We start from the raw sequence: 15,104 nt of genomic DNA on the forward strand, positions 1-15,104 counted from the left end.
TTGCAATAGCTTGGCCCTGGGAAAATGCAAATGCTCAGGGCGCCATCTACTGGTGACATTCTGTAGTCACACCCTCCTAATGTTTCCTGACGTTTTACATTGCATGTTAAAAGGCTGGTGGTGTCCTCAGTGTCATATTGTGGTTAGAATCTTATCTCCTACACCCCATGGCATGAGTCAGTAACAACCATTACCTCTGAAAATGAATCCTGCTGTCTATTCTGTAGCTCAGTTGGTAGAGCATGGCGCTTGTAACGCCAGGGTAGTGGGTTCGATCCCCGGGACCACCCATACGTAGAATGTATGCACACATGACTGTAAGTCGCTTTGGATAAAAGCGTCTGCTAAATGGCATATATATTTATTATATTATTATTATTATATTATGATACGGTAACATTTACATTACATTTAAGTCATTTAGCAGACGCTCTTAAGGTAGGAAGAGGAATATTCAGCTGATACAGTAAGGTAGGAAGAGGAATATTCAGCTGATACAGTAAGGTAGGAAGAGGAATATTCAGCTGATACAGTAAGGTAGGAAGAGGAATATTCAGCTGATAAAGTAAGGTCGGAAGAGGAGTAGGAAGAGGGAATATTCAGCTGATACAGTAAGGTAGGAAGAGGGAATATTCAGCTGATACAGTAAGGTAGGAAGAGGAATATTCAGCTGATACAGTAAGGTGGGAAGAGGAATATTCAGCTGATACAGTAAGGTAGGAAGAGGAGTAGGAAGATGAATATTCAGCTGATACAGTAAGGTAGGAAGAGGAATATTCAGCTGATACAGTAAGGTGGGAAGAGGAATATTCAGCTGATACATTAAGGTGGGAAGAGGAATATTCAGATGATACAGTAAGGTGGGAAGAGGAGTAGGAAGAGGAGTAGGAAGAGGAATATTCAGCTGATACAGTAATGTAGGAAGAGGAATATTCAGCTGATACAGTAAGGTAGGAAGAGGAGTAGGAAGAGGAGTAGGAAGAGGAATATTCAGCTGATACAGTAAGGTAGGAAGAGGAATATTCAGCTGATACAGTAAGGTAGGAAGAGGAGTAGGAAGAGGAGTAGGAAGAGGAATATTCAGCTGATACAGTAAGGTAGGAAGAGGAATATTCAGCTGATACATTAAGGTGGGAAGAGGAATATTCAGCTGATACAGTAAGGTAGGAAGAGGAATATTCAGCTGATACAGTAAGGTAGGAAGAGGAATATTCAGCTGATACATTAAGGTAGGAAGAGTAGTAGGAAGAGGCATATTCAGCTGATACAGTAAGGTAGGAAGAGGAATATTCAGCTGATACAGTAAGGTGGGAAGAGGAATATTCAGTTAAATCTTCTCCATTTTACCCACAAACAAAATCACCTGTAATCTAGTAAAGCATATATTTTTAATATTTTTTTTAAATATTGCCAGTATAATTTAGCAAAGGATCTTTACAGTCATTTTTAATGTGTAATTCAAATCGTGAAGTGAAACATTTCCTGTAATTATCCAACCTCAAATAAAGATATGTTTAATGTCTTCTGTAGAGGGAGCATGGTGCTTTGACATGCGTGGTCCGAACAGCGATCTAATGCCCACGTCTCGGCCATCTTGCCAGTGCCAGTGCTCTCCATACTAAATCGACCCGATGCATCTAGTATACATCGGGCCATCGTCGGTGCGATGTGTGTGTGCTATCTGGGCCTAATCATATTTACAGTATATATATATATCAGTCACAAGGCATAAGAATTAAATGGATTTATAGAAAAAACTATGCAATTATCACAACACATAGAGTGTCATACGGAACAGCTAGTGCGCTCATGCATGCTTCAGTGTTGCTTGCTTTGAAGCGTCTGGTAGGCTCTCGTCACTGGGCAGCTCGTAGCTGGGTTTCCCTTTGTAGTCCATATTAGTTTTCAAGCCGACGAGCGTCAGTGCCGGTGTAGTAGGATTCAATCTTAGTCCTGTATTGACGCTTTGTCTATTTGATGGTGTGTCTGAGGGAATAGCAGGATTTCTTATAAGCATCTTATAAGCATCCGGATTAGTGTCCCGCTCCTTGAAAGCGGCAGCTCTAGCCTTTAGCTCGGTGAGGATGCTGCTTGTAATCTATGGCCTCTGGTTGGGATATATCAAATCAAATGACGTCGTCGATGCCCTTATTGGTGATTGAGGTGGTGTACTCCTCAATGCCATCAGATGAATCCCAGAACATATTCCAGTCTGTGCTGCAAAACAGTTCTGTTGCGTAGCATCCGAATCATCTGAACACTTCCATAGTGAGCGAGTCACTGGTACTTCCTGCTTTAGTTTATGCTTGTAAGCAAGAATCAGGAGGATAATATTATGGTCAGATTTTCCAAAAGGGGGGCGAAGGAGAGCTTTGTACGCTTTGTTTCTTGTTTCCTAATGGCCTTACACCGCTGGGTGAGTGTGGTCTTAGTTCCAGCATCGGTCTGTGGTGGTAAATAGACGGCTACGAATAATATAGATGAAAACTCTCTTGATAGATAGTGTGGTCTACAGCTTATCATGAGGGACTCTACCTCGGGCGAGCAAAAACCTTGACTACCTTAGACACCCCCACACCCTTCGTCTTAGCAGACGTAGCTGTTCTGTCCTGCCGATACACGGAAAACCAACTGTATATTATCATTGTCGTTTAGCCACGACTCTGTGAAACACAAGATATAGGTTTTAGGGGGGCGCTCAAGATGCCGACATGAGAGGGTGTAACATTTCTTGCTGAGTTACAATTTCAGGGGTTTCTCACAAAGTTTATAGTTTTAGACTGCAGTTGAATTATTCTTTTTTTCACAAAAAAATTGATATGTAACCATGAATTTTTTTGTAATTAATTTAAACCATTGAAATATATTTGATGATTTCCAACGAACAAGCTAGCTATCTTAAAGTTTCAGCGTGTGTAGTTAAGTTATCCTGCTATGGTCTTCATAGCTCGTAGCATGTCATCAGGACATGACCAAACTGTTGCTGAGATAATGGATGTTGAAACTTCCAAGGAGAAAAGAGGCATTGTTGAAACTCACTCATATGCTTGCAGTGTAAAAAAGGGGGGTGAATGCGATTCATAACCGAGTACCAAAACTAAGTAGCAAATTCCAAAGAAGTTGAGAAGTGAACCATCAATGAGCCAGCTACAGGACAACACCGTCCGCATCCTCACGGCTAAAATCAAAGAGAACGCAGATGACATCATGAATTTGGTGTAAAATAACACTATCGATATCTTTAACCTGAAGAAATCAATTGATTTCAGTGCTGAGGAAGTAGCAACTCTGAAGCAGCAGAACGCAACATTGAACATTCAAGTTGCAAAGCGGGAGAAGAAACTCACTGAAATGGAGTCAAAGGTCAACGAGAATGACCGATATAGTCGGAGATGGAATCTTCGAATTTTTGAATAGCAGAAAAATCTTCGAGAACATCAAAGAAGAACATTTGCAATTAGTCCCGGAGGAGGATCGAAATGTTGTTGCAGGTTCTCTGGGCGTAGTGCACCGCCTGGGAGATGGGGAAAACAACCAGCCACCACGACCAGTGATCGTGAGACTGATCTCCAGGACAGCGAGGGATATGACATGGAAAAGTGCAAAGAAAAGTGACTTTTTAAAGAAGAACAACCTGAGGATCTGACAGCGTTTGACAAAGAAGCTCGGAATCGTCTGTGGCCGATGATTGAGAGAGCAAGGAAGGAAGGAAGGAAGGAAGGAAGGAAGGAAGGAAGGAAGGAAGGAAGGAAGGAAGGAAAGGAAAGGAAGGAAAGGAAGGGAAAAGTGCATGCTTTGATGGGAGCTAAGGCTTTTGTTAATGGAAGGGAAAAGTGCATGCTTTGATGGGAGCTAAGGCTTTTGTTAATGGAAGGGAAAAGTGCATGCTTTGATGGGAGCTAAGGCTTTTGTTAATGGAAGGGAAATTCACGCCGAGGCCTAGTTTGTTGACTGCTGGATTTATCAAGTGAGTTGTGCTGACTGAGTTTTATTTGCATCTGATAAAACTTTATATTTTTTTGAGGAAAGAGCATCTGACACTTGATGTTAGCTTGATGACTATTCGTTTATACCAATCTATGGTACAATGTTATTTGTAATTGTATAAAAATATAATTTAGGTCAACCACTTGCGTGGTTCAAGTTTCAAGTTTAATATTCTTCATCTAGTCACTGTGATAGTAAGTGTCCATTTCTGTTTTTTCTATTAATGCCAGGGGAATCCGTAATATTTTGAAAAGGAAATCTTTATTGTTGTATTGTAAGGCTAAGAGTGACAACTTTTATTTAATTCAAGAAACTCATGCCTGTTCCACAGATGCTTGCGTTTTGGAAGTGTCAATTGAGGGAATGATATTTGGTTTTCATTTGGTACTAATCGGTCAGCAGGTGTCGCTATTTTAAAAGGAAACTTTAAGGGTCATATACTGAGTCATGAAGACAGGGAGATGGATTATACTATTGGTAGAGGTCAACCACGTTCAATTCATTGTTGTAAATACTTCCGATAACAAGTCAAGTAACTGTATTGTATTTAGAGATATTGATATTGAGAAATGATGTCTAAATTTCCATTGGCCAAAGTATTTTGGGGTGGAGATTTTTTGCCTGAATTTAAAGTATAATTTTTTGGGATTGACACACAGAATTTTATTACAAAAAAAAAAAATTGGACCGGTTGTACTATTTAATGGTTTTCATGTAATGATTTATTTAAGAAATTCTGACATAAGGATTTAGTATATGTAATTCAACTGCTAATAATGCAAATGGTCTAATTCAAAACCTAACTGTTTTCACTTTGAGTTTAAACAATATGGCACTACTTTAACTAAAAATTAAAAACAGAAAGGCAATAAAAAACTTGTATTATTAATGAATATGATTTGTTTAGGATTCCTGATTACTGGCAATGTAAATAGTTTGTTTGTCAAATCCAGATCAAATTTTATTTGTCACATACATGCTTGTGCTTCTAGTTCCGACAATGCAGTAATAATAATACAGTATATACATATGAGATGAGTATGTAAACAAAGTGGCATAGTTAAAGTGGCTAGTACATTTACATTTATACATGTATTACATAAAGAGGCAGAAGATGATATAGAGTACAGTATATACATATACATATGAGATGAATAATGTAGGGTATTCCTGTTTTTCAGTCTCTCGGTCTCAGCTTTGATGCACCTGTACTGACCTCGCCATCTGGATGATAGCGGGGTGAACAGGCAGTGGCTCAGGTGGTTGTTGTCCTTGATGATCTTTATGGCCTTCCTGTGACATCGGGTGGTGTAGGTGTCCTGGAGGGCAGGTAGTTTGCCCCCGGTGATGCGTTGTGCAGACCTCACTACCCTCTGGAGAGTCTTATGGTTGAGGGCGGAGCAGTTTCCGTACCAGGCGGTGATACAGCCCGCCAGGATGCTCTCGATTGTGCATCTGTAGAAGTTTGTGAGTGCTTTTGGTGACAAGCCAAATGTCTTCAGCCTCCTGAGGTTGAAGAGGCGCTGCTGCGCCTTCTTCACGACGCTGTCTGTGTGAGTGGACCAATTCAGTTTGTCTGTGATGTGTATGCCGAGGAACTTAAAACTTACTACCCTCTCCACTACTGTTCCATCGATGTGGATGGGGGGTGTTCCCTCTGCTGTTTCCTGAAGTCCCCAATAATCTCCTTAGTTTTGTTGACGTTGAGTGTGAGGTTATTTTCCTGACACCACACTCCGAGGGCCTTCACCTCCTCCCTGTAGGCCGTCTCGTCGTTGTTGGTAATCAAGCCTACCACTGTTGTGTCGTCCGCAAACTTGATGATTGAATTGGAGGCGTGCGTGGCCACGCAGTCGTGGGTGAACAGAGTACAGGAGAGGGCTCAGAACGCACCCTTGTGGGGCCCCAGTGTTGAGGATCAGCGGGGTGGAGAGGTTGTTGCCTACCCTCACCACCTGGGGGCGGCCGTCAGGAAGTCCAGTACCCAGTTGCACAGGGCGGGGTTGAGACCCAGGGTCTCGAGCTTGATGACGAGCTTGGAGGGCACTATGGTGTTAGATGCCAAGCTGTAGTCGATGAACAGCATTCTCACATAGGTATTCCTCTTGTCCAGATGGGTTAGGGCAGTGTGTATGCTTGTTTACACGTGCCTATTCCTCTTTGTTGATATTTGTTAATAAGAAAAAAAGAGTTATTAGTTTTCCCTTTGGTAGAACAGTGATTGCACATTGGCTAATAGAACAGATGGTAGAGACAGGTTATCCACCAGACTCTCTCACAAGGCACCCTGATCTCCACCCCCTTTATTTCCTTCATGTGAATGATGGGGACTTGGGCCTGGTCTGGGGGCAACATTACATTATCCCGTCCGACTCCTTAAAGAAAAACAAAATTCCTTTGTCCAGTTAAGAGTAATCGCTGTTCTGATGTCCAGAAGCTTTTTATCAGTCCACAGCATCAACATGTAAAGAATAAGTTACAATGTGAAACACCACAAAATAGCACAACAGCAGTCATCCCCACTGGTTTCATGACACTGCTGATGAGCAGAGGCCACGTTTTATTTTTACCTTTCAGTTATATACATTGGGCACCATGTTTCAATAAACATCTTTGCATTCAAGCCTTAGTTTCGGATCACTTTTCACGTGTGGCTCTCTCTTCTAGTGGGACAAAACCACCCATTTTAAAGTGACCCCCCAGCACAAGGTGCACCTATGTAAGGATCATGTTTAATCAGATTCTTGTGGATGGATTATATTGACAAAGGAGAAATGCTCACTTACAGGAATGTAAACAGGTGCGTGCACTACATTTGAGTAGGTTTAATTAGTTTTTGTAAAAAATGTCTGGAATTTTTAACATTTTGGCTCATGAAACCCAACACATTACTTTACATGTTGCAATAATATTTGTGGTCAGTCTTAAAATTAAACTCAAGTGACCCAAAAATGTAAAATACATTTGAAATGTGGTTTGATTGTACAGCATCAAAATTTACTTGAATTCCAGGTCCATCTACAAATGTATATAATATAATTGCAGAATTAATATTGATAAAATCATAGAGCACAGTGGATTCAAGTTTATTATTTTTTACAGTTGGATGCTCCAACATTCTACACTAGATGGCAGCAGCATCACAACCACAAAATAATGATTTCAGACCAGAGTTCGACAAATCCGTTTCTTTTGAGTTTTTTTTATTTATTGTACAGAGCTCAGAATCCCGTGGAAAAACCTGAAAGAAAGAAATTCACAACATGAATAACAGAAAACAAAAAAGGTTTTTTATTTTATTTACAGCAAATAAACATTTCCAATAGTTTGTGTAGTCAGATTTACACAAAAATACTAAAAGATTTCAGAAATCTCATCAAGGGTTTCCTTGATGCCACGCAATAACAAAAATAATTATAATCCCAGTTTCACTTTTAGGATGTTGATTCATCTTTGGTAACAGTTTAAACCAGCTGCTTTTAGCGGGACTGAAACCAAGGTAACATCCCAAAGGGCACCTTAGAGAGGGCCCAATAGGGAGCCCATAGAAGACACCGCCTGGGATGCTGGGAAATAAACAGGACAAACTGCTCTACAATAAATAATGTGCAGTTGAAAAATAACATGGATTTTTAAAATTGTTTTTTAAAACTATTTCAACACTGAACCATTTAAATCAGAGAATTCATAATAGTTCCCCATCGAAATAGGAAATGGGATCTCGGCAGAATTATTAATATTATTTATTTATATTAATTTACAACCGGGTCCAGAATTACCAGGTTTTCACTTCAGATTTGGAGTGCCAGTAGTTCACTTTGTGGTTTCAGACAAAATAGGCTTATTTTTTTCAGACTGGTTTCACCAGAGTCGATAAGATGGGGAAAAAAGTTGAGCATCATTAACCACATTTCGTAAACTAGAAACTGGACACGTAAGTAGAAAATAATGACTTTCAAAAGGTTTTTTTTTTGGGGGGGTGAATTGGACCGAGCTGAGAAACTGTCCCCTGAGACTGTCCTGATGCTGGAGCGACACTGAGACACCCAATTCAGCCAATCGAGATCTTGCCGATTCCATAAAACGTAAGGTGGAAATAGTCTCGCCTACTCATCTTCAGGACCTGCGTTTACTGACATCAGTGTTGCGTCCCAACACTAGATCATTTTAACAATTAACTGGTTGATAAGCCGAAATCAGGCTAGAACACACAGAGGTGGGTAGCTCCCCAGGAACACACAGAGGTGGGTAGCTCCCCAGGAACACACAGAGGTGGGTAGCTCCCCAGGAACACACAGAGGTGGGTAGCTCCCCAGGAACACACAGAGGTGGGTAGCTTCCCAGGAACACAGAGGTGGGTAGCTCCCCAGGAACACACAGAGGTGGGGTCCCCAGGAACACACAGAGCTCCCCAGGAACAGAGGTGGGAGTTGAGAGCCCCCTGGAACTGGAACAAATGTCTCACCATTGCTTCTCTAGTTCATCCTCCTGACGAGTCTGTTGATCTGGTCCTCCCTGTTTCCAGCGTCTCCTCCCTCCACAAAGTGAGTCGTCTTCTTGTTCATGCCCCCTCGGGGTGTGGACAGTTTGAAGGGCCACAGGAAGTTGTTGGCAGGCTTGAAGTTCTTCCCGACCGTGTAGATCTCGTGGATCAGGTCCTCCACGCAGATGATGCCGTATTTACCTGAGGGAGGGAGGGAGAGAGAGAAATGAGAACGACGCAAATTACCCCTCTAACGACAACAGTCTGTAGACTACCCCTCTAATGGGATATCTAGGTCCATTAAATTAAACATTATGCAAATGCAGTTGGTTTTTCATTGTGGTTTCAGACAAATTGGCTTATTTTTTTCAGATTGGTTTCACCAGAGTCGATAAGACGGGGAAAAAAGTTGAGCATCATTAACCACATTGTGTATAAGTTTATATGATGGGAGTAAAGAGACATCCTAGCTTAGCATTTAAAACTGGTGTTCGCTTCTCAGAGATAGATCTATCTACACCTTTATCCATCCAGTCCCACACAGGACCGGCAGCCCAATTCAGATCTTTGTCCACCGATTGACCTTTTAACCAACCAGATGAGCTCTTCGCCAATAATTGGGCAAAAGATCAGAATTGGACTGCCTGTGGAAAAAAAACACAGCCGTACAGAAGGAGCGGGGAAAAAAAGTATACCCAGGGCCTTCTCGATCAGGGCGTTGTCCGTGAGGGCGATGCGCTGCTTGGTCATCCTGCCATGGCCACGCTTGTAGATCAGCTCGCGCACAGACTTCAGGTTGGGGTACCTGGGAGACACAACCAACAAACACGATCAGTTATGTACTCAACACCTAGCTCATGGTTACCATTTTACTCAACTTCATTCAATATTTTTTTTTCGGGTAGCTTTGGGACAACAACTGAAAATCGTTAAACTAATGACATGTATTTGTCACCACATGGTGAAGCCTCGTCAAACCAGTGAAACATTCCTGCACCCAAACAAAAAAACATTCAATGGGTCATTTATACCGAGCCACAGAAGACTGGTTCACTGCAGTTAGAGAGTGCCATTAGTAATATCTCATTGTGGTTTCAGACAAATTGGCTTATTTTTTTCAGACTGGTTTCACCAGAGTCGATAAGACGGGGAAAAAAGTTGAGCATCATTAACCACATTGTGTAAAACCTCTGGGAAAATGACAGCAGTTTTCAAATTGTACCAACCTTACCTTAATCACTGGCAAATAAATCGATATATATGCAACAGAACACACACACAACATGGACGGGGGATTCAATTCCAAGCCCAGAGGTCCAGAGTGTTGCTGGTTCTGTTCTACCGGAATCAAAACGCACCTACTATGTGTCCCAGGTCCAAATCTGTCCCTGATTAAGGGGGGGTTAAAATGAGTGGCACTGGACTGGTTACCTGGAACTGAGTGTCCACATTCAAGCAGATGGTCACGGCAGCCTTACCCCCAACTTCCTAGTGAATACACCGTGGTAGTGATGTCAGTCTTACCCCCAAGCGATGTAGGGCTCGGCGATCCTCAGCATGTTGATGGAAGCCTTGTTCAGTTTGACGAAGACTCCGTTGAAGATCTGACGCAGACGCATGAGCTGGAGGACCTTGCGCACCTTGGGGCTGACACCGTTGATACTGGGGGGGGGCAGGAAAAGGTAGTTACACTTGTGTTTTCAGAACCGTGTCAATAATCCATTTTCCAGTCCGCTGTAGTTTACACTCAATGTGGTTTCAGACAAAATTGGCTTATTTATTTTCAGACTGGTTTCACCAGAGTCGATAAGATGGGGAAAAAAGTTGAGCATCATTAACCACATTGCGTAAAACACGAGGTACCTATTACCCTACGAGATCTTGATCCTGTCTGGTTTTCTGTTCTACCTCATAATTAATTAATTGCATATCCTTGTGTACTAGATCTAAAATCATGATCCTGACTTAGAAAAACCCCAGTGGAACTGGCTTAGAGGCCCAGAGTTAAGTTTGAGAGGTGTAGACATTACAAAGACATGTGACTGTAGATTTACATTTACATTTAAGTCATTTAGCAGACGCTCTTATCCAGAGCGACATTACGTGCATCATTTTACCCAGCACCTGAGTGAAAATGGTGAACAAGCCACTGAGACAAGAGGCCATTCTGACAACGTCATTTAGCTCACACTTTCACCCCTCCCCCAAAAATAACCTTACCCCCTGATCCTGATGACGAAGGCCAGCTTGGGCTCCGCTGGGACGTAGAAGTTCCCGACCTTGCGGGCCGTCCTCCCCATACGGATCTCACGGCGGTACATCTCCCTGTACTCCTTGTGGTACTTCTCAGCCCTCTTGTAGATCAGGTGCCTGGTCACCTTGCGAGTCTGTCGATACAGAACATCAAGTATGAATCATAGCACTAACGCTGTGGTGGTGGGGGGGTAAACGTTGAGTTACCTTCACAAGTTGTTTTATGCTTGAAGCAAATGTTTAATCTGATAGTGGGTAGCTAAAAATTACAACCCGGGGGGGGGGGCTTATTTAGGACATCGCCAGTAGTTTCTTTCAATGTGGTTTCAGACAAATTGGCTTATTTTTTTCAGACTGGTTTCACCAGAGTCGATAAGATGGGGAAAAAAGTTGAGCATCATTAACCACATTGTAATAGAAGTTTGAATTTACATCCTTAAGAACCAGTGAAAGGCTATTTCCCCCAACAACCAGCAGTGGGCCAATGCCAGTACATCAACTACATATTCTATAACAGCGTCAACGTGGAAACCTGCTAGGTAACTCACTAACTAACTAAAATAAAAAATAAACTTACTTTTTTGTCGGCAAGCATCTTCTTGATACGCATGGCCTTCATAGTGGCGAAGGCCTTCCGCCTTTTTAAGAGGCTCTCCGGTACCGCCGGAACCTTCTTCCTGCGGATTCAGAGGAACCTTTTTAATACAGCCACATGGCAGTGTAATAGATTTGAATTCAACTAAATAAAAAAAAAGAGAAAACTCATCATGTCAAGACTACTAGCAACATCACCGCAAACTAGCCGAACCGTGAACCGGTCTAGTCAGGAAACCTTCGCTACACCCATCGACAATATATCCGTAACACTAAAGAGCATAATAATAACGTTATCGTGAAACGTGCAGATGCATTCGCAAACCGGACGTGTTTTATCTGCCCATCATCCAAATAAACACAAATATCGTAGAACAGAAAACGACATTCTCAACACTACTGATACGAACAACATGTTTGTTAAACAGTAGGTACACAATTTTATGTCAAATAACTTGTGATATTTGTTAAATCGGCAGATGGACTTAGATTGTGGCAGAGCACAAATCACTCACTCTGCGTCCGCCATTGTGTCCACCGAGAAAGAGAATGTCTCTGGTGCGCATGTGTGAGTTAAAGGTTGAAGGACACCGGTCGTTGTCTATTCAACTGCCTGACCAGAATTAGCTCCTGCCTTTGATAAAGAAGACTGTATCCACTATATCACAGATAGAAGGATTAGTTAGACATATATTTTAGCACATCTTCCAGTATATTTCATGTTTTTTAAATTAAATTTTTATTTATATAAATATTGTTTTATTTTACAATTAAAAAAAAAAATTCTCATTAATATAAATTTACCAGAAATATATAGTTATTGAATGTAATTATAACTGATGTGTACATGGTTTTATAGGATTTTGGGTGACTTCACTTTAGTTTCATAGCTTTTAAATCAAACTGGCATTTTGTTGATGTTATTAACAAAAACAGTACAATCTTCATCAGCTCTTGTACAGGTACCACTTTTACATCTTTACAATGTTTTATTTAACTAGGCAAGTCAGTTAAGAAAAAAATCTTATTTACAATGAAGACCTAGGAACAGTGGGTTAACTGCCTGTTCAGGGAAAGAACTACAGATTTTTACCTTGTCCCCTCGGGATTCGATCTAGCAACCTTTCATTTACTGGCCAAACGCTCTAACCACTAGACGACCTACCTCCTCTAACCACTAGGCTACCTGCCTCCTCTAACCACTAGGCCACCTGCCTCCTCTAACCACTAGGCTACCTGCCTCCTCTAACCACTAGGCTACCTGCCTCCTCTAACCACTAGGCTACCTGTCTCCTCTAACCACTAGGCTACCTGTCTCCTCTAACCACTAGGCTACCTGCCTCCTCTAACCACTAGGCTACCTGCCTCCTCTAACCACTAGACTACCTGCCTCCCTCCTCTAATCACTAGGCTACCTGCCTCCTCTAACCACTAGACTACCTGCCTCCTCTAACCACTAGGCTACCAGCCTCCCTTCTCTAACCACTAGGCTACCTGCCTCCTCTAACTACTAGACTACCTGCCTCCTCTAACCACTAGGCTACCTGCCTCCTCTAACCACTAGGCTACCTGCCTCCTCTAACCACAAGGCTACCTGCCTCCTCTAACCACTAGGCTACCTCCCTCCTCTAATTACTAGACTACCTGCCTCCTCTACCCACTAGGCTACCTGCCTCCCTCCTCTAACCACTAGGCTACCTGCCTCCTCTAACCACTAGACTACCTGCCACCTCTACACTCTAACCACTAGGCTACCTGCCACCTCTACACTCTAACCACTAGGCTACCTGCCAGCTCTACACTCTAACCACTAGGCTACCTGCCACCTCTACACTCTAACCACTAGGCTACCTGCCACCTCTATACTCTAACCATTAGGCTACCTGCCACCTCTACACTCTAACCACTAGGCTACCTGCCACCTCTACACTCTAACCACGAGGCTACCTGCCACCTCTATACTCTAACCACTAGACTACCTGCCTCCTCTAACCACTAGGCTACCTGCCACCTCTACACTCTAACCACTAGGCTACCTGCTACCTCTATACTCTAACCACTAGACTACCTGCCTCCTCTAACCACTAGGCTACCTGCCACCTCTATACTCTAACCACTAGGCTACCTGCCACCTCTACACTCTAACCACTAGGCTACCTGCCTCCTCTACACTCTAACCACTAGGCTACCTGTCTCCTCCACACTCTAACCACTAGGCTACCTGCCACCTCTACACTCTAACCACTAGGCTACCCTACCACCTCTACACTCTAACCACTAGGCTACCTGCATCCTCTACACTCTAACCACTAGGCTACCCTGCCACCTCTACACTCTAACCACTAGGGTAGACCATGCTGGTCATTTATGAACATTTGAACATCTTGGTCATGTTCTGTTATAATCTCTACCCGGCACAGCCAGAAGAGGACTGGCCACCCCACATAGCCCGGTTCCTCTCTAGGTTTCTTCCTAGGTTTTGGCCTTTCTAGGGAGTTTTTCCAAGCCACCGTGCTTTTACACCTGCATTGTTTGCTGTTTGGGGTTTTAGGCTGGGTTTCTGTACAGCACTTTGAGATATCAGCTGATGTACGAAGGGCTATATAAATAAATTTGATTTGATTTGATTTAGGGTACCCTGCCACCTCTACACTCTAACCACTAGGCTACCCTGCCACCTCTACACTATAACCACTAGGGTACCCTACCACATCTACACTCTAACCACTAGGCTACCTGTCAGCTCTACACTCTAACCACTAGGCTAGCTGCCAACTCTAACCACTAGGCTACCTGCCACCTCTACACTCTAACCACTAGGCTACCTGCCTCCTCTAACCACTAGACTACCTGCCACCTCTACACTCTAACCACTAGGCTACCTGCCACCTCTACACTCTAACCACTAGGCCACCTGCCACCTCTACACTCTAACCACTAGACTACCTGCCAGCTCTACACTCTAACCACTAGGCTACCTGCTACCTCTATACTCTAAACACTAGGCTACCTGCCACCTCTACACTCTAACCACTAGGCTACCTGCCACCTCTATACTCTAACCACTAGCCCACCTGCCACCTCTACACTCTAACCACTAGGCTACCTGCCACCTCTACACTCTAACCACGAGGCTACCTGCCACCTCTACACTCTAACCACTAGGCTACCTGCCTCCTCTAACCACTAGACTACCTGCCACCTCTACACTCTAACCACTAGGCTACATGCCACCTCTATACTCTAACCACTAGGCCACCTGCCACCTCTACACTCTAACCACTAGGCTACCTGCCTCCTCTACCCTCTAACCTCTAGGCTACCTACCACCTCTACACTCTAACCACTAGGCTACCTGCCACCTCTACACTCTAACCACTAGGCTACCTGCCACCTCTACACTCTAACCACTAGGCTACCTTGCCTCCTCTACACTCTAACCACTAGGCTATCTGCCACCTCTACACTCTAACCACTAGGCTACCTGCCACCTCTATACTCTAACCACTAGACTACCTGCCTCCTCTAACCACTAGGCTACCTGCCTCCTCTAACCACTAGGCTACCTGCCTCCTCTAACCACTAGACTACCTGCCTCCCTCCTCTAACCACTAGGCTACCTGCCTCCTCTAACCACTAGGCTACCAGCCTCCCTTCTCTAACCACTAGGCTACCTGCCTCCTCTAACTACTAGACTACCTGCCTCCTCTAACCACTAGGCTACCTGCCTCCTCTAACCACTAGGCTACCTGCCTCCTCTAACCACAAGGCTACCTGCCTCCTCTAA

General features: G+C 43.3%; 1 protein-coding gene, 3 non-coding genes and 2 pseudogenes across 5 annotated transcripts; all 6 read right to left on the reverse strand.

Annotated features, from left to right (window-relative positions):
- Positions 1-7,169: 7,169 nt before the first annotated feature.
- Positions 7,170-11,892, reverse strand: LOC123991443 (60S ribosomal protein L7-like). Of its 2 annotated transcripts, none has more exons than XR_006830798.1 (7): positions 11,833-11,892; positions 11,301-11,400; positions 10,691-10,857; positions 9,995-10,132; positions 9,166-9,275; positions 8,413-8,671; positions 7,170-8,307 (listed from the first exon to the last, which is right to left on the reverse strand). XR_006830798.1 is itself a non-coding variant. In XM_046293058.1 (7 exons), the coding sequence occupies exons 1-6, from the start codon at positions 11,844-11,846 to the stop codon at positions 8,463-8,465; spliced, it is 738 nt and encodes a 245-aa protein (XP_046149014.1). In that variant the 5' UTR covers positions 11,847-11,892; the 3' UTR covers positions 7,170-7,228; positions 8,453-8,462. The 2 variants fall into 2 exon arrangements, 1 of the variants encoding a protein (XP_046149014.1); XM_046293058.1 differs by having other exon boundaries at positions 7,170-7,228; positions 8,453-8,671.
- LOC123992127 lies at positions 7,805-7,899 on the reverse strand (annotated as a pseudogene).
- Positions 8,807-8,900, reverse strand: LOC123992125. Its single transcript, XR_006831214.1, has one exon. It is a non-coding gene; the product is annotated as a small nucleolar SNORD12/SNORD106 (small nucleolar RNA).
- On the reverse strand, positions 9,556-9,649 carry LOC123992126. Its single transcript, XR_006831215.1, has one exon. It is a non-coding gene; the product is annotated as a small nucleolar SNORD12/SNORD106 (small nucleolar RNA).
- On the reverse strand, positions 10,220-10,315 carry LOC123992122 (annotated as a pseudogene).
- Positions 11,041-11,134, reverse strand: LOC123992124. Its single transcript, XR_006831213.1, has one exon. It is a non-coding gene; the product is annotated as a small nucleolar SNORD12/SNORD106 (small nucleolar RNA).
- Positions 11,893-15,104: the final 3,212 nt, after the last annotated feature.

Source organism: Oncorhynchus gorbuscha, linkage group LG12, assembly GCF_021184085.1.
Source record: "Oncorhynchus gorbuscha isolate QuinsamMale2020 ecotype Even-year linkage group LG12, OgorEven_v1.0, whole genome shotgun sequence".
NCBI classification, from domain to species: Eukaryota; Metazoa; Chordata; class Actinopteri; order Salmoniformes; family Salmonidae; genus Oncorhynchus; species Oncorhynchus gorbuscha.